This window comes from Grammomys surdaster, unplaced genomic scaffold, assembly GCF_004785775.1.
Source record: "Grammomys surdaster isolate TR1022 unplaced genomic scaffold, NIH_TR_1.0 270, whole genome shotgun sequence".
Lineage (NCBI taxonomy): Eukaryota > Metazoa > Chordata > Mammalia > Rodentia > Muridae > Grammomys > Grammomys surdaster.
The window spans coordinates 2,698,109-2,717,339 of record NW_021604711.1 but is presented as its reverse complement, the minus strand read 5'-3'; the positions used below and the strand labels follow the sequence as shown (position 1 = coordinate 2,717,339).

Genomic DNA, 19,231 nt, shown 5'->3' with positions numbered 1-19,231 from the left:
CCCACTGTCAGCTGGCTACATGTTCCCTGTGGCTCTTTGTTTTTCTTCCTCTGCGGGCCTTTCTTATGTTGAGCTGGCCTGATAAGCCACACAGGTCACTTTCATGCCTATTCTCAGAGTGGAGGTCTTTATAGCAGAGTTTTAGCCCACAGACTGGGTTCAGGCTCCACTGTAGGCTTTCTCTGGTAGCTGCACCCCAGCTCTAGGTGGGAGCAGTTTTGTTTTATTTCCACTGTAGTTTCACCCTGTTGTTTTTCACTTCCTCATCAGAGAGTCCTACATCTATCTGTCTGGTTGTTAATATAATCGGGAGATGCTTCTGTCTCAGATGGTGGGTCCTGAAGCCCACATTTGAAAAAACTGTTCTCATCTGTGTTAACATGCTATTGTGTATATTTCTTGGAACATGCAACATGCCTCCCTTTTCTATTCTGAAGATTCTAGATCTACCAGTGTTCATCTTCAGGACAACACAGATGTTCCATGTGGAAAAGTCTTACTGTGCTTCATCCAGGTTTCATCTTGAGCACTTTGTGTCTCTCTTGGTTCATGTTGCTGCCAAGTATGGTTTTGGGATCAGAAGATTCAGTGTATGTTGGTCAAAGGATACTAGCGTGTGACAGCATTAACTATACCTATTCTTGCCTCAAACTTTCTCCTCTTTCTGGCTGGTTCTATTTCTTCTTGAATAAGAAGGAAAGGAAACCTGAACTCTTGTCTTCAGTACCCCTTTCAGGGATTGTTACATAGTCATTTCTTTACTCAGCAAATAGTTGCTGACTTCTGCATTATAGGACCATTAGGTCTGCAAGGCCTACTTTTATCCATTAATTGCCCTCTGCCATTCTTAAGAACTATGCTAGGGTGCTAGAGAGATGGCTGCTCTTTCAGAGGCCAGGTTCGAGTCTCCACACCTACTGAGTTCCAGGAGATCCAACATCCTTTTCTGGCTTTCATAGGCACTGTGTATACATGGCACACAGATCTACATGCAGGCAAAACACCTATACACATAAAAAAATTAAATTTTAAATTTCTTTGAAAAAGAGCTGTTGAAAAATGAGCAGTGGCCTCCCTACCTCCATGGCTCCTCCAGTCAAGAGAAGAGCAAGTAGTACAAAGCCCTATAGCAAAGTGAAAGGGACTTCAGCTGCTCTTCTCAGACTGCATGCAGATGGAGGGCCACGGCTGCAGGGAATTAGTGTCTAGGGCTGGTGCTGAGAACATTCATATGTGCATGTTTATGCTGTGTTCCATGGGAGGACTGGGGCCCAAGGTATCAACATAGAAACCTCATATCTCTCTTTTGTACACCAGTCTTCCTGCCTAGAATCTACTTTATAATTTAAGGTGTCTTTAAGCTGACGTGGTGCCCTGTACACCCACTTGTTTTTAGCCTGTGTTGTTCTGTTTGGACCATCAGAAGGTATTTGATGCAAGGACAGCAGTATCAGCTCTCTTCTCGTTTCTGTCATGTTGTATATAGTGAGGATATAGTCTCACATTACTATAATACTTCTGGGTTGGGACATCCTCCCCCAGGAGCATAACTGTTGGGAATCCTGTCTCTGGTCCCCAATTAGTTTCAACTCCCCACATAGACCTGAGACGTCACCAATTTTCTCAGAATTCTAAAAAGTCCACTCTGGGTTGTTTTGGTTTTCCCTGTGCAAGGATCTTGCTACATTGCCCAGGTTGGCCTCCCACTCTGCCATCCTGCCTAGTCTACCATGTGCTGGGTCATGCCATGCTGCAACTTGTTTTCAATGGATGGCTGTGAGCTGCCTGTGGGTGCTAGAAACCAAGCCAGGTCCGCTGCAAGAGCAGGATGTGCTCTTCACTACCACACCATTGATTCAGCCCTTTCCAACTCATTTTTAGTTGTGTGTTTGTATGATCTTAAACTGGACCCTTGCTGATCCTTCTGCTCGAAAGCGTTTGGTTATTTCTTAGTGTGTGGATTGTTGGGGGGCATGGCTTCACAGCACACTTTTGGAGGTCAGGGGACAAGTTTGCCTGTTAGTTTTCAACATTTATTGTTTGTGTACATGTGCCTTGGCTGTTGTGTACATGTGGAGGTCAGAAAATAATTTGTAGGAGCTGGTTCTCTCCTTCGACCATGTGGATTCCAGGAAGAACTTGTCTGGGTTTGGTAGCAAGTGCCCCTACCTACTGAGCCACCTCACTGGCCCAAGCACTTTGGTTTTTACTGTTTGCTTCTAGAACAGGTGGCCCAAGGGTAATGGGAGTCACTTTCTCTTTTGTTTGATGTCCCTTTGACAATCTCCTTGTTGGTCCTGGCATAAATACAAGTGCTCCCTGGTTCTTTCTCCTTGGGCCATCCTATCACCAAGTCACTTCTCACTCTGTTAAGACTTGGACAAGACCAGGGCTATCTAGCAATCACTGGGACTTATGCCCAGTGAGCCCAGTTAGCCCCTTTCCATGTTGCTAATAGTGATGTCTTAACTCTCTCTCCTGCTGGAGTAAAGGCCTCTCCAGAAATCTTCCTTGGGGAAGACTGGGAAGAGGCAGATATCCTTCAAGCTAACCAACTCCTGTTATCTCGGTGTAGTTTGAAGGACTAACAAGATTGATCTGCATGGGTGTGCTCCCTAGTCACTTCCTTCCTCAGAATGGTGGGTATTACGCTACCTTCCACCTGATTGTGTGGCCTTGTGACTACATGAGTTACTTCTCCCCTTGTCCCACAGATAGTCACAGCCTCACTCTGACCTATCTGTCATGTCTGGAGCCAGAGTAAGTTTTGAAATTAAGATGAGGGTGTCTCCTGTTTATTGAAATCCTTGAGCTCTTCTAAGAAGGGCTAGTTCTCAATCATTCTGCCACTGCATAGTGTAGGGTTACTTCATAACCAACCTCACCAAGGGTCTGGACAGTGGATGGGCCCTTCTCTCCCCTGGAACTTATAAAAGTCCATTGGCTTTATCCCTGTCATCCATGATAGAGACTGCCATGACATTTCCTGCATACAATGATACTTCATTGTTAAGGATGAAAACTGAAGTCTAAGGAATAGCTGAGGCTCTTTTCCCTTCCCATCTCTATCAACTAGGTTTGAGGTCTCCAAGAGAGGACCAAGTACATGTGGAACACTCTTTTGGGGATCAGAATGGGTGTGTGGGCTGGCTGGCCTTGTGACCCGCTAACGTGTCCAAGCTCCCTGACAGGTTTGTGTTGCCTTACTGCCCTACAGCTCATTGCCTGAGGGAAAGAATAAAAGCACATCTTTTGAGACCTGCTCAAGGCCAAATGAGAAGCAAGAAGCTGAGCCAGGAGAGCCAGATCCTGAGCAGAAGAAGAGCCGTGCTCGAGAGCGGAGGCGGGAGGGTCGCTCCAAGACCTTTGACTGGGCTGAATTCCGCCCCATCCAACAGGCTCTGGCTCAAGAAAGGGCCAGCACTGTTGGGTCTTCTGATTCTGGTGACCCTGGGTGTCTTGAAACCGAGTCAGGTGAGCTGGAGCGTGAACGAGCTCGTCGTCGAGAGGAGCGCCGCAAGCGCTTTGGGATGCTGGACACCAGTGATGGGCCAGCGATGGAGGACACCGCCCTGCGTATGGACATTGACCGGAGCCCGGGGCTGCTAGGAACCCCTGACCTCAAGACACAGAATGTCCACGTGGAAATTGAGCAGCGGTGGCACCAAGTGGAGACCACCCCTCTCAGGGAGGAGAAACAGGTGCCCATTGCCCCTCTGCACCTATCCTTGGAGGACAGAAGTGATCGGCTCTCCACACATGAGCTCACCTCTCTGCTAGAGAAGGAGGTAATGTGGGGCAGCTCCCTTCCAGCATGTAAAAAATTGTTAAATAAAACCACATCTTTGTACTATGATAGAAGGATGTGGCCTGGGAATATGGTGAGATCGAGTTGGGAGACATTCTAACATCTTGGTACAGAACCATATAAGCTAGCCCCTGTGTTATATGGCATAGGATCCTCATCAAATATGTCCAATTACATCTGCCCATATATTTATGTCAGTAGTGAATTCTATGACCAAAGAAGTTACAGGATGAATTTTTAATCCAAAAGTCTCATATGCTTCAAAATCCAAAAGACTTTCGTTGTCACCATGACACAAGCAGAAAATTCTCTGCCATGAAGTTTTGTTTCTATATAAATTAGTAAATACTATACTGTAGTGGACTTGGGTTACAGTATTTGCATAATCCACAAAGCCCTGGGAGTTCAGTCTCCAGCACTGGCAAAACAAAGCAAAATGTACAAATAACGTGTATAAACCATATCATATGTATAAAGTAAAGATATAACATGGTTGAAGTTCATATTTAGATTTGGCCCTATCCCACAATGTATACAGTTACTCCAGAATCATTTCAAAAGCAAAATAATAAACCCAAAAGTCCAGAATATTCACATGAGCTATTTGAGATGTGTGGTCAGCCTCTATAGGGTTCTGTCTGATTTTTGTCCCCTTTAGGGCATCTTCCTCAGCAAATCTCAGGCATATTCTTAGACTCTTTCCATAATAGCCAATTGCTACTTCATCATACCTTTTTTGCATTTTGTTTTGTGTTATTGCCTGTATGAGCCTGATAGATGTTCACTAACGCTCACACTTTGATTTTTTTCATTTTCTGTATCCCTCAGGTAAAATGAAATTGAGTAATTTCTAGGCTACCAAAATGAGCCCTCTGGCCCGCAGGCTGCATCCTGAGGTGTTTGTTTTTCAAGACAGGGTTTCTTTGTGTAGTCCTGGCTGTCCTGGAACTCACTCTGTAGACCAGGCTGGCCTTGAATTCACAGAGATGTACCTGCCTTTGCTTACCAAGTGCTGGGATTAAAGGCTGTGCCACCACTGCCCAGTTGAATTCTAAATTCTTAACTGAATAGTAGTCTGGGGTTCAGTATTTAACATCCCCCTGCCTCTCTTGACCCAGAAGTCTAGGGTAACCCCCATAGAGCATCAGTAAAGGTTTCAGAATTTTGGGGAAGAGTAGATGGTGACTTTGAACCTGTTGAAAACAGAATGTAGAACCTGTTACAGGTTTTCTTGTTTCATTTGAGGATATATTAGAACTTTATGTGGAATCCACTCTGTAAACCTACTAAGATTCAGTTTCTACTGAATATTCAGTAGGACCTGAAAGTGAGACCTACATGCTAGGCCAAGGACCCCCCCCCCCCCAATCTTTCTTCTGATAAAAATGTAAACCATTCTTTTCTCAATGAAGTACAACCACCTCCCCGATAGGAACTTGACACTTGGGCTATTTAGCCTCCACAGTACAACTGTGAACCAATGCGGAAACTTATTGGGACTAGGCAGGGCTTACCTAAGGCAAGAACAGGGAACATGTACCTTGGCCACCAGAGGAGAGAGCTGGTGTTGATGTTGTGTATGGTTCTATATGCTGTGTATCCAATGAGATGTCCAATGCCAGTGAACAATCCCCATTGTCTTGGCCACCTGTGGTCAGCTGCTTTTGCTTATTGTCATGTTTGTGAAGTGTATGTGTATATGTTTTCACCAACAGCTGGAGCAGAGCCAGAAAGAAGCCTCGGATCTTCTAGAGCAGAACCGGCTTCTGCAGGACCAGTTGAGGGTGGCCCTGGGCAGAGAGCAGAGTGCCCGGGAGGGCTATGTGCTGCAGGTAGGGTGGGCAGCTGCCAAGTGAACAGTGTACTCGGGCTTCCGTGTAAAAGTTGTGCTCAGGCCCACAGGCTAGGAATGTGCAAACATGGCAAAGCTGTGGTCAGTCAGCAAGACCAAGGCTCTTAGTGCTGTGGTGTTCTGTATATTTTCCTTGCTGTTGAGATATTGATTTGGGGAAATATGTCCCAAATCTCTATAGCTAAGGACTTGATCATGAAATCATTTTGTGATCGCTTCTTTGGACTTTCTAGACATTGTGATTTTTGTGAAAGCCCATGTATCTGTATGTCATTTCTCATTGTTTTCACCATAGTGAGATTGGGCCCAATGCACATACTGAAAAAACTGGACCATACAGCATGCCAAGTGCCACTTTAGGGCTAACAGCAAGTTAGTGAAGAGCTAGAAAATTATACCCCCATTCCTTTTTACCCAGTCTAAGTTTCAGAAGGATATATGACAACCTAGCCAATGTCACCAACCAGGAACAGGGTAAAAGTGGTGGCAGCTAGGTGCTGAGCTGATATGGCCCAAGGCCAGTGTCCTCCTTCTTAAGGCATCTTCCAGAACTCTGCTGTACTCAGATCCCTAGGGTACCCCTGATGTAGATATGTCAAAAACAGTCTCCAGGTAGCCTGGTATAAGGACAAGTGCTATGTGTTATCATATAGCCAGCTTCCTAGGATCCATGCTAGCTCTGGGACATGAAGAAGATGTAATGTTGCCAGCTGTTGGGGAACAAAAATTCGAGGGAGAATGGAATGGGGTAGTAGAACTGAGCTGAAGCTCTCAGCAAAGACCAAGGATAAGATACTGGTTTTAGACTGCTGTTATGATCCCAGGTTCTAGTCTTGACTCTGCCACTGATCCCAGAAGCACACTCCTTGCCCTACAGTAGCAGCCTTCTGCCGGTGTAATTTAGAACTAGTTCTCCAAAGGCCTTCAGCTTTCAAAGACCTGGAGTCTCTGCCAAGTTGCTTGTTGGCATGCCCAGACCCTTGTGTATTGACCTCAATCTTTGTCATCTGGTTGCAAGTAGACCTAGGGTCCTTCACCCCCCCTCAGCCAAATCCTGTGTTACCTTCATGTCTATCCCTCACACTGCTGTGTGTGTTTCTGGCTTACCTTTGTCCCCGATCTGACATTACTGTACCATCTTCCCTTCCAGCCAATTCACTGTTGCCCTACTTGAGACCTTGCCTGGAACTGGCCATGGCAGGCGTCTCCCTTCTACACAGCCTACTCAGAAAGCCTTTAAGGGTATTCATTCAGACTATCCCTAATTTAAGGTTCATTTCCTTAAGCCTTTGTTGATTTCATAAGACTTGACTTCCTACTTGGTGGTAAAGAGACGGCTAAGGAGCTTTGCACATTGCTAACTTGTGTATCTAACATGGACCATCATGTGTATCTATACTGAACAACCTTGGTCAGCATGGGGGCAGCAGCTTCCTGCTGAATCTAATAATGATTACCCATGAGCTTCGAAAATGCTTGCAGTCAGAAGGGGAAAGGGGCCTTTGGGACAATGAGGGAGGGCTCAGAGATGCAAGCTCGGGGTAGGGTGCTGTGCTTCCTGCTGGGAGGGCTGCATGCTTTGGTGAATATGGTGTGGAACTGGAACTTACCTGAGTGTCACATCTGTGGCTTCCCCACCAACAGACTGAGGGAGCCTGGGCAGGCCAGATTCTAGGTGGGGCTCGCCTGACTTAGCTGTGTTGTATCCCCTGCTCTATATTAGTTCTGTCTCTTTTGTGTGTCTCTCAGTATGGGGAGTTTGTGTTTTATTTTGGGTTTTGCATTCACTCTTATTTTGAGCTTTATGAAGGTTTGTTTTTATTACATTTTGCTTCATGATCTGCATTCCCCTTGTTCTGTCTTCTTGCAGGTAGAGATTAGTTTTCTCCTTACGGTGGAGGCCTGACTACGCTTTCTAAAGGAAATGTTCCAATGTTACTTTGCTGACATCTCTCAAGTAGTTACCTGCCTTCCTTCTCTTCCTGTCATGGAAGGAAGTGACGTCACTTTCGTGTGCCTTATGCCTTGTGCTGCTTTAAACGTGTGGTCTAGAACTGCATACTTTGTTTTGCAAAACCAATTATTTCTTCCTTCAGTCTCTGTTGTACTTCTCAGTGTGTTCCATTATTCAGCTTTATTTGGTTCATTTCTTCTAGATACTATTCAGTTAGAGCTGTTTTATTGGTGTTTTTGTCCTTGTGTTCTGTTTATGTAGAAGCAACTCTATATTTACCCAAAACAAAACAAACAAAACCCACATTAATTTGAATTTTTTCTTTAAATGAAGAAAAAAAAAGTTGTACAAAGGATTAAAGGCAAACCCACCAAGGAGCTTTTCTATGATTGATCCTGGCCAGAGGTGTGACACTCAGAACAGGGTGGCCTGAGTGTTACTAACCAGTATTTAATCGGTTTTTTTAAGACTGAAGTGGCCACCTCTCCATCGGGTGCCTGGCAGAGGCTCCATAGAGTCAACCAAGACCTCCAAAGTGAGCTGGAAGCTCAGTGCCGGCGGCAGGCGCTCATCACACAGCAGATTCAGACTCTGAAACATAGCTATGGGGAGGCCAAGGATGCAATCCGGCACCATGAGGCTGAGATTCAGACCCTGCAAACAAGACTTAGTAATGCTGCTGCAGAGCTAGCCATTAAAGAGCAGGCTCTAGCCAAGCTCAAGGGTGAGCTGAAGCTGGAGCAGGGCAAGGTTCGAGAGCAGCTGGAGGAGTGGCAGCACAGCAAGGCCATGCTGAGTGGCCAGCTGAGGGCCAGTGAGCAGAAACTCAAAAGTACAGAAGCCCTGCTGTTAGAGAAGACACAGGAACTCAGGGACCTGGAAACACAACAGGCATTGCAACGAGACCGACAGAAGGAGGTGCAGAGGCTGCAAGAATGTATTGCTGAGCTCAGCCAACAGCTCGGTACCAGTGAGCAAGCCCAGCGTCTGATGGAGAAGAAGTTGAAGAGGAACTATACATTGTTGCTGGAGAGCTGTGAGCAGGAAAAGCAGGCACTGTTGCAGAACCTCAAGGAAGTCGAGGACAAGGCCAGTGCCTATGAGGATCAGCTACAAGGCCACATGCAGCAGGTGGAGGCCCTCCAGAAAGAGAAGCTGAGTGAAACATGCAAAGGCAGTGAGCAGGTACACAAGCTAGAGGAAGAGCTGGAGGCCCGAGAGGCCAGCATCCGCCAATTAGCCCAGCATGTACAGAGCCTCCATGATGAACGGGATCTCATCAAGCATCAGTTTCAAGAGCTCATGGAACGTGTGGCCACATCCGATGGGGATGTGGCTGAGCTCCAAGAGAAGTTGAGGGGAAGGGAAGCTGACTACCAGAACCTTGAGCACTCACACCACAGGGTCTCTATCCAGCTACAGAGCGTGCGCACTCTGCTGAGAGAAAAGGAAGAGGAGCTGAAGCACATTAAGGAAGCACATGAGAGAGTTCTGGAAAAGAAAGACCAAGACCTCAATGAGGCTTTAGTTAAAATGATTGCCTTGGGCAGCAGCTTAGAGGAAACAGAAATTAAGCTGCAGGAAAAGGAAGAGTGTCTAAGGAGATTTGTGAGTGATTCTCCAAAGGATGCCAAAGAGCCTCACAGTACCACAGACCCAACAGAGGACGACAGTGGCATTTTGCCCTTAGGCTCAGTCACCAGAGTATTTCCTGGCTTTCCCCACTCACAACCAGAGGATGAAGATCCAAGTACTGGCCTGGGGGATGAGGGTAGCAGTGGTAGCCTCAGCAAAGAGGAAAACATCATACCCCCAAAGTCAGCCGATATGCCTGACAGGGAGGGGCATCTGCAAAGCACATCTAAGTCTGATCAGGGAGCACCTGTAAAAAGGCCAAGAATCAGGTTCTCCACAATCCAGTGTCAAAGATACATACACCCTGAAGGGTGTGCAAAGGCCTGGACTAGCAGCACATCATCAGACACCAGCCAGGACCAGTCACCCTCAGAGGATAGTGTGTCCTCAGAAGCTACCCCTAGCACACTCCCAGCAGCTGCAGATGCTGAAACGTACATCTCTATAATCCACTCTCTGGAGACGAAGCTCTATGTCACAGAGGAGAAACTCAAAGATGTGACTGTGAGGCTAGAAAGCCAGCAGGGGCAGAGTCAGGAGGCATTGCTTGCACTGCACCAGCAGTGGGCTGGCACTGAGGCACAGTTGCGGGAGCAGCTCCGTGCCAGCCTGCTGCAGGCTAGCGCTCTGGCCTCTCAGCTAGAGCAGGAAAGACAACAGAAGGCCACAAACATTGAGCATCACCCTGGGGAGCTGGAAGACTTCCAAGCCAAAAATAGCCAAGCCCTGACATGCTTAGAAAACTGCTGGAAAAAGCTAAGGTCTTTGCCATGGGCCGACCAGGAGGAGGGCCAGGATGCATGTGCAGCCTCCCTGGCTAACATAGAGAGTATGCTTGTGAGTGCTATCAAGGCCCTTCAACCATGGGCTTCCCCTGCAGAGAGCAGGACACAGGCTGAGCAAGAGAAGGGGCAACCCATGGAAAGTGGCATGGCAGCCCCTGTGCAGCAGTCCTGTCAGCCTATCTTGAATGAGCAGGAGCACAGGAAGCTTCTTTCTGCTCAGATAGTCCTGGAGGCCTCACTCATCAACAAGATAGCTGATTCTCTAAAAAATACCACTTCAGATGTATATGGTGTTCTCTGTGAGCTTACTCAGTCAGGGGAGTGGCCACTGAAGGAAGAAGGTGCTGCCCCCTCTGCTGGGGCTTCAATGGAGATCTGGGCCAAGAAGGTACTGGTGAATGGTGAGTTCTGGAGCCAGGTCGAGTCGCTAAGTAAACACCTAGGGACACTGGGAGAAGAAACAGCCTGCACATCAGGAGACAGGCAGCAGCATACTCCCCAGAGTCTGGCTGATGCCACATGGATTCGTGCAGAGCTCAGCTATGCCACACAATCAGTAAGAGAAGTGTTTCACCATAGGCTGCAGAGCATACAGGAGACCCTACAGGGGACCCAGGCAGCCCTACAGCAGCACAAGTGCATGTTGGGAGAAATCTTGGGAGCCTACCAAACCCCAGACTTTGAAAGAATAATACAGCAGATCTTAGAAACCCTCAGGCATCCAACTGGCAGGGAGGACCAGGTACAGACATCCTGGGATCAGAGCCCATTAGGAGAGGTACTGAGGCCAGGCACAGATGGCTCCCAAGAACCTTTGCAGGCTTTGCATCAGAGCCCCGAAGTCCTTGCTGCCATTCAGGATGAGCTAGCCCAGCAGCTGAGAGAAAAGGCTAGCATCCTTGAGGAGATTTCAGCTGCCTTGCCAGTCTTGCCTCCCACAGAGCCACTTGGGGATTGCCAGAGGCTTCTGCGGATGTCCCAACATCTCTCATATGATGCTTGTCTAGAGGGCCTTGGTCAGTATTCTTCATTACTGGTTCAAGACGCAATTATTCAGGCTCAAGTGTGCTATGCAGCGTGCAGAATTCGGCTGGAGTATGAAAAGGAGCTGAGATTTTACAAGAAGGCCTATCAGGAGGCTAGGGGAGCTTCTTGCCAGAACCGTGCACAAGCAGTTGGGGCCCTGAAGGAAGAATATGAAGAACTTCTCCACAAGCAGAAGAGTGAGTACCAGAAGGTTATCGCCCTCATTGAAAAAGAAAACACTGAGCTCAAGGCCAAAGTGAGCCAGATGGACCATCAGCAGAGATGTCTACAAGAAGCAGAAAGCAAACACAGTGAGAGCATGTTTGCCCTACAGGGCAGGTATGAGGAAGAGATCAGGTGCATGGTGGAGCAGCTGAGCCACACTGAAAATACACTGCAGGCTGAGCGTAGCCGGGTTCTCAGCCAGCTAGACGCCTCAGTCAAAGACAGGCAGGCCATGGAACAGCATCATGTGCAGCAAATGAAGATGCTGGAGGACAGGTTCCAGCTGAAGGTCCGGGAGCTGCAGGCTGTTCATCAGGAGGAACTGAGGGCCTTGCAGGAACATTACATATGGAGCCTGCGGGGAGCCCTCAGCCTCTGCCAACCTTCACACCCAGCCCCTGGGTCATCTGAGTCCAGAGCTGTGCCAGCAGCTAAGGATGAGGCCGAGTCCATGACTGGGCTGCGAGAACGTATCCAGGAGCTGGAAGCCCAAATGGGTGTCATGCGAGAGGAGCTGGGCCACAAAGAGCTGGAGGGTGATGTGGCTGCCCTGCAGGAGAAGTACCAGCGGGACTTTGAGAGCCTCAAGGTCTTTAGCACCGTTTATTTTTCAGAGCCACTTCTCTTTAGTGATGCTAGAAAGGGGACATTCTGGGCAACAAGGGTCTTGGATTCGGGATAAGAGATAGTTCTTAACTCTCACTCAGCTGCTACACAGGCAGAACTGAGTAACATTCTTATGCTCCTCTATTCCTGACCCAGAAGGGAAGCTAGCAAGGAAAGCAGCATCCTTGTGGGAAAGGAGAGACATCTTCCCTTTGCCTGTCCATGCCTCCAGGCATGGACACCCTTCACCTTCTTACTCTCACAGAACCTCTTCTGGCTTCAAAGTTGAGGCATCAGTATGAAGACTGCCTCACATCTCTGAAGGGTCGTCACCCACCTGACTCCTCTGAGAGAGCGAGGTTTGCACTTCACAACACAGGAATATTTGCAAAGCAATGTCAAGGGTTCCTTCCTTGCCTAGCCTAGCTTCCCAAGGCAGAGTTGACATGATGAGCACTGGCTGAGAAGGCTTTCCCACACTCTGTCTCCCAGGCTGCCTGTCATGCTTCTGTGAACACTCCTTTATCTTAGACTATGTAGTGTGTGGCCGCCTGGCCATAATCATGGAAGGTCTTAATCATCTCTTAGAATCCATAGGTGGCCTGGTAGTTGTGTCTTCTTCATCCCCGCTGGAAGGTAGAGAGGCCCCAAGGTTGCCTGTGCCAGGTTCCAGCTGTCTTTTTACAGGCCAGTGTTGCTGCACAGTGTCACAGCTGTAGCTCAGCAGGGCATCTATGACTGTTTCCCAATACCTTTTTTCTCCATACTGAAGGGAAACAAAGGAACATTCAAGCTAGAGCTTTTCCTTTACCTCTCCCTCTCTGACACAGGAGAGGCTGATGATACTTGAGGCACTAGTTCTCAGCACTCTTTTCCTGACTTCTGTCTAGACTTTTAAAAAACATTAAGCATTGTGTGAAAATCACAAATTGTGTATTCAGTGATCCTGTGGGGAGCCTGGGTCACCCTCACCAGCTCCTCTTCACAGCTGCAGGAGCTTCCACAGCCTGGCAACTTGTTAGTTAGCAGGACGTCAGAATGGTTATGAAGGTCTCATGGTCACCTAGTGGGAGAACACCTTAGCAACAAAAGGTACAGGTTAAGAGGAAGCATTGGGCTTGACCATGTATGTATGTGCCCAAGAACTTGAGGCCCTCTGTGGAGCTTGTGGCACAGCTGCACAGCAGACTGTCTGAGAGCTGAACAGGGAACAGTTTTTCTCTGGATTTCTGCCCAGATCAGTAAGCCACTGCCTCACACCACTTATCATGAGTCCACATCTCAGTCACTGAAGAATTTGTTTTGATTCTAGGGATGATTTAAAAACTAAAATTTGGAGCTGAAGAGATGGCTCAGTGTTTAAGGTACTTAGCAGCAAGCTAAGGACAGGAGTTGGAACCCTCAACACTCAATGTAAATGCTGTGTAGTATGATGTGGTGGTCCCCTTATACTTCTAGTATGAGGTAGATGGCAGTGAATGATCCCCAAAGATAGATAGATAGCTAAATCAGCAAGCTCTCGGACCAAGTGAGAAACTCTCTGTATGAGGTGGAAGCGATCAAGGCAGATCAACATTCAGTGTCAGCCATCAACCATGGCGTCCATAGACATATATATACACTCAGTTTTTTGTTGTTCTTTTGATTGCTTTTTGGGGGGTTGTTTGTTGTTGTTGTTGCTATTATTTGTGTTTTGTGGGGGTTTTTTTTTTTTTTGGTTAGTTTTTCTTTTAGTTTTTTCAAAACAGAGTTTCTCTATGTAGCCCTGGCTTTCCTCGAATTCACTCTGTAGACCAGGCTAACCTTGAACTCACAGAGATCTGCCTGCCTCTACTTCCCGAGTGCTGAGATTAAAGGCATATGCCACCACTATCCAGTATACTTTAAAAAAAATAAATTAGATTTATTTATTTATTTTATGTGAGAGTACACTACTGCTGTCTTCAGACACACCAGAAGAGGGCATCAGATTCCATTACTGATGGTTGTGAGCCACCATGTGGTTGCTGAGAATTGAACTCAGGATCTCTGGAAGAGCAGTCTTAACCGCTGAGCCATCTCTCCACCCCTCAAAAAATTTAAATTGGTTTATAGAGTGACAATTTTTAAATGTAATACATTTAACAGTGAAGCAACCTAGTTGTTAAAGATACATTAGTGTTTCTGTTATAGGAATTTTGGACCCTATCTTCATGTATTCCAAGATGCTCAAATCAAAATAAATGGAAGAGACTTCCTGTAGGGTAGGCATCCATTATATGGACCTCAAAATCTGGAAAAAAGCCAACATTTAAAATATTCTCAGCACTAATAGACTTCAACAAGCAGACACTCCCACAGTAAACATTCTGTGATAAGTCCCATTTAACCTGCAGGCACAATAAACAGGCTGTGTGGAGAAGGTGACTGGTACAGCACACACACTGCACTCAACCCCAGGATGGAAGCAGGAATTTAAAGTTGCTGAATAGAGGCTCTTCGAAACTCCCCTCAGTGACAGCGAGCGAGGCTCAGTAAAAAAAGTCAAAGCCTGGTGATTGGATACTTGGTGTTCTTTATTGAATCCATTAGCAAAACAATAGGGTAGGAACACAAAGAGCCACATTCCTTCAGTTTTTTTTAAATTATGAGAAAGCTTGTTTTGCCCAGAAGTGGCTATCACAAGGTTAGGCAGAATGACCCACAGTCAAAGTAGCTGTGAGCTGCAGATAGAACAGGGCATGTACTACTGCTTGGTTGGGGAGACCAGCCCTGACAGGCCATGCCTGAGGCTCCATGGCTGTGGGAGATGGGGAGTGAGTTCCCTAGGACTCACGTATCTATTCTGCTTGGAAGGTTGTAAGGTTCTCAGTGGGTAGCCTCTGCTCTCTTTAAAGGAGAGAAAGAAGAAAGAAGGCACAGGCTGGCAGGAAAGATGTTGGTTCTGCTCTGGCTCCTATGAGGATATCCTTGAAGTTTAGTGAACAGCTGAGGCACCTAATCTCCCAGAAATAAGCCCCAGCCCACAGAGATAATCTCAGTCTCTCCACCTAGCACATCGGTGAGAGCATATCTGCCACTCTAACCAATATAGGCAATAGATGTACCACCTGGTTGTGATGCCACATATTCCCAGGACAAAGCTACACACAGCCTTGGTACCTGATACTAGAATCACCAGCCACATCTTGAGACCATACATTTCCTGGACCAAGCAGGTGGCTACCTTATTTATTACACGAGACAGCCACTTGGAGGCAAAGAAAAACCAATGAGCCCTCTTCCGTTCTGCAGGCTACATGTGAGAGAGGCTTTGCTGCCATGGAAGAGACACATCAGAAGAAGATTGAAGATCTACAGAGGCAACACCAACGGGAGCTAGAAAAGCTGCGGGAGGAAAAAGACCGCCTCCTGGCTGAGGAAACAGCTGCCACCATATCAGGTGGGGCTAAGTCCATGAGCACAGGTTTCTCATGTCTTGGGCTGAACCTGTAGTCCAGAAGAGGATTGGCCTTAACATTGCTTTTCTCTGAGAGTTAACTTTTCTCTTAGAAGGTGGTGGTAGGCAGGGTCTCTATCCCAAGCCAGCCTTAAACTCCCTATGTAGATGAGGATAACCTTGAACCCACTCTCCTCCATTCACGTCCTCCATGCTGGAGTAACAGATAACAGACATGTACCACCCTACCCCCTGTATGTATTGATGAAGATTAAACATGGTTTCATGCATGGTACTGGACTAAGTCAGTGCCAGCCATAGCCTTAAGCTTCATTTTGGAGAGAGGTATTTGAAGATTCAAAGTGAGTCAAGGACTAGCTTGAGAAGTCTATTGAGAGCCTCCAAACTGAAAGCCAGTGCCCCAGCTGTTTGTGACACTGCAGAGCTGGTCTCCAATAGGTGTCCCTCACTCGGAGTATTCTTCAGCAGAGCATGAATATACTCTAACACAGCCCCAGCAAATGTGGGTCACCCATGTCATGTTGCAATTTCTCCACATGATTAATGACAGTACAGAGGTTTATTTTAGCAGCAGGGAAAAAAGTAAAGCAGCTGTCAGACATTCTTATTTTGTAAACTCATGCGTGAATAGAACATTGACATTTACCTGATCATCGTAGAGTCTTTCCGATAGCAAATATAACATACCTATAGCCCTTCCAGGGGAAATTAGTTTGTGAATTCTCTTGCCCTTTATCTATCCCAGAGAGCTGGTCTAGGATAGACCATCCTGCTTTGGAGTCCTACTGCTGCTGGAGTCAGTGTCAACAGGGGACAGATATCACACTAGCCTATCCTTGGCCTTGTGGAGGGATAATATAGTAGAGAAACTGCCACTTGTAGCCCTAGATTTTGGTGCTGAGGGTTGGTTGTGTCCTTCCTGCAGCCATTGAAGCCATGAAGAATGCTCACCGAGAGGAGATGGAACGCGAGTTAGAGAAGAGCCAGCGGTCTCAGATCAGCAGCATCAATTCAGACATAGAAGCCCTGAGGCGACAGTACCTGTGAGTCACCTGCCCCTATGAGAGCCCTGTGAGCGAGGGCTGCTTTACCAAGTCTAAGACAGCTTTAAGGCTGCTCTTGGGGAGGTGAGGCCATGGCTCCAAGGACAGCCCACACTACCTTGCTCTCCTGTGGCTTAAATTAAGGCTGATCTCTAAAATGCAGAGAAACAAATGTAGCAAATGACATTTTAAAATCATAACTTAAGCTAGGCATGATGATATTTTTAATCCCAGCACTTAGTTGCCTGAGGCTGGAAGATTGCCACAAATCTGAAGCCAACCTGGGCTATATATGGAGACCCTGTTCTAAAACAAAACAAAGTGCCTTGTGCTTATTAAGGTTGACTGCAGACACCATCCCCCAATTTGTTTGGACCACTGGTACTATATCAGCACCTTAAAAGGAGCCAGGGTCTAGCTGGTGTTTTATGCCTGGTATACCACAGCAGTTTGTGTCAAAAATGGCCACAGTGTTCTAGAAATCTCATGAACTGACTACACAGATATCACCAAGTGCAGCGTGGAAACACCTTGAGAATTTCTCCTTGATAGGAGTCACACTGCTAGGGGCCCTTGGGTTAGTACCAGAAGTATCCATTGATTAGACTTTGCTGGTGTCTCTGGGATGTTCTGGGGCTGAAAGCAGTAACTCAAGAAGTCCAGTAGTCATGCTTCCTGGGCTGGAGGCTCATCTGGAAGGTCCTTCTCAACTCTACTGGATGTGGCCCTTCTGGATGTGGAGTGCTGAGAACAGAATCTCCAGGCCTGGTTTCCTGTTGTGCTGAGTGTCTGTGTTTTGAAATGACACACTGCCCGAGTGGGTGCTTTCCACCTATGACCTCTCAGAAACTCAGCCCTGCTGTCACACTGGTTCTGCCTCCTAGTTACATCACCAGTGTGCCACCTGTGGATAGCCCAGCAAAGACAGTCATTTCTGCAAAGTGTCCCTGACATTCTGTGGGTAGACACTGTACTATCAATGTCTAGCTGTCCCAGTCCTACAGTGGGAACAGGCTGAACATTCCCTCTCTGCAGGGAGGAGCTACAGTCAGTGCAGCGGGAGCTGGAGGTCCTTTCAGAGCAGTACTCCCAGAAGTGCCTGGAGAATGCACACCTAGCCCAGGCACTGGAGGCCGAGCGGCAGGCCCTGCGGCAATGCCAGCGTGAGAACCAGGAACTCAACGCCCACAACCAGGTAAGGCCCAAAGAAACTAAGCCCCACCTACATAGAGGCTACTAGCCATGGTCTGCCCTACCTGAGACTTAAGAATCTGGGGACTTCTCTGAATCTCTGGTCCTCTAGTTGGAGTATCTCAAGTCTATCTCAGAGTTGGGATCTTCTGTCCTCCAGTGGCTGGGCTTACTCTCTCACATTTGTTTCTATAAGTCATGCTCTTAGTTAGAATTTAGTGCTCCTTAGGAAATTGGGGTTCTCTAGAATCCCAGATGAGTAGGTTATGATACTAAGTTCAATATAAGCTCTTTCATCAACATCCTATTTTTGCCTGCCTCAAGCTCTATCATGCTTGCTCTCCCTGGCTTCTCAAACCACACTTGCACTGTGGGTGTAACTACTTGGGAGTCACTGAACCACTGCAGTGGCTTGAAGAAGACTATGTATATCAGTCAGAAAGAAGGTCTGAGAAATTGGAGGGACAGAAGTAGAATAGTCTTTGGCAGCTCAAGTGGAACAAGATAACATTGCCCACAGCAGAAGGATTTTAATTTTAGGTCCGTGGAATCTTAGCTCTAGAGACACAATTGGTCTTTTGCTGCTCTGAGTTCTAAATCAGTTCTAAATTGAACTGACCATACATAGGAAAACATAGTTTTCACTGGGCATCTACTATTTTCTTATCACTACTCCCTAAGTAATATATTACAACTAAGTACTTAGGAATTACATGGATGGTACTGGATATTAGACATAGTCTAGAGACCATGCTACTGTATATGGGAGGATGTATGCAGATATTGTGTGCCATTTGTAATGGAACTTGAACATCCACAGAATCTGGTGCCTAATAGAGGTCCTAGAACCAATTTGACAGGTTATAAGTCCTCACATAGCCCATATGAACAGCTTTTATGTAGTAACAGCCTTAAATGTCTACCTTAAACATAGCACTGAACATGCACACGGCTTGGGGGCTCCATTCTTAGGCCTCTGCACACTACTGGTAAGAAATGACCTCCTCTATTGTCTTAAGCAACTGTGTGTGGGGGTGGTCACTGTTGTATTGTGCTGTTGTCCCCCAGGAGCTGAATAACCGCCTGGCTGCGGAGATCACACGGTTGCGGACACTACTGACTGGAGACGGTGGCGGGGAGTCCACTGGATTGCCGCTCACACAGGGCAAGGATGCCTATGAGTTAGAGGTACTGTAAGAAGCAGGGCACTGCCTTACTCAGGAGCTCCTGCGTCACACAAGAGCTCTTTATCTTAAGAGTCATTGAGGGACCAGATTTTAAGAAAGGGCCAGAAGGGTATAGTTCAATAGTAGAACTCCTGCTTAACATCCAAAACTCTGGGTTCATCTCTAGGTCTGCAACAACCACAAAAAAGAAAGCTTCAAGCTAACATGTATGAAAGCTGTGGGAAGGCCCAAAGACATTGGGGATACCAGTTAGCTGACAGGTACCCTAAGGTCCACAGGCAGGAGCAGGGGCCCCTCTAGATGCCATGAGGATTTTTCAGTCCCACCCTTCCCCTTACCTGCCCACAAAAATGGTCTCAATAAAGTGCCCTATTTCAGAGCTACAGGAATCCTGCTGTTCTCAGGATTATATCATGACTTAACTTCTCAGAGTCCAGGATGTTTGTTTGCAATCAGAACAGCTCATTCTGTGGCATGTAG

At 47.0% G+C, this 19,231-nt stretch overlaps 1 protein-coding gene across 3 annotated transcripts in view; it reads left to right on the top strand.

Annotated features, from left to right (window-relative positions):
* The window catches only part of Mprip (myosin phosphatase Rho interacting protein), a 102,704-nt gene that overhangs the window by 71,705 nt on the left and 11,768 nt on the right, over nt 1-19,231 (top strand). For 2 of the 3 annotated variants that reach the window (XM_028776580.1, XM_028776579.1), the window contains exons 14-19: nt 3,218-3,788; nt 5,524-5,640; nt 15,165-15,312; nt 16,256-16,373; nt 17,409-17,568; nt 18,633-18,752. In XM_028776580.1, the coding sequence (XP_028632413.1) occupies nt 3,218-3,788; nt 5,524-5,640; nt 15,165-15,312; nt 16,256-16,373; nt 17,409-17,568; nt 18,633-18,752 (1,234 nt within the window). Of the gene's footprint in view, nt 1-3,217; nt 3,789-5,523; nt 5,641-8,082; nt 11,875-15,164; nt 15,313-16,255; nt 16,374-17,408; nt 17,569-18,632; nt 18,753-19,231 lie in introns of all 3 variants that reach the window. The other variant, XM_028776581.1, reaches the window with a different exon arrangement.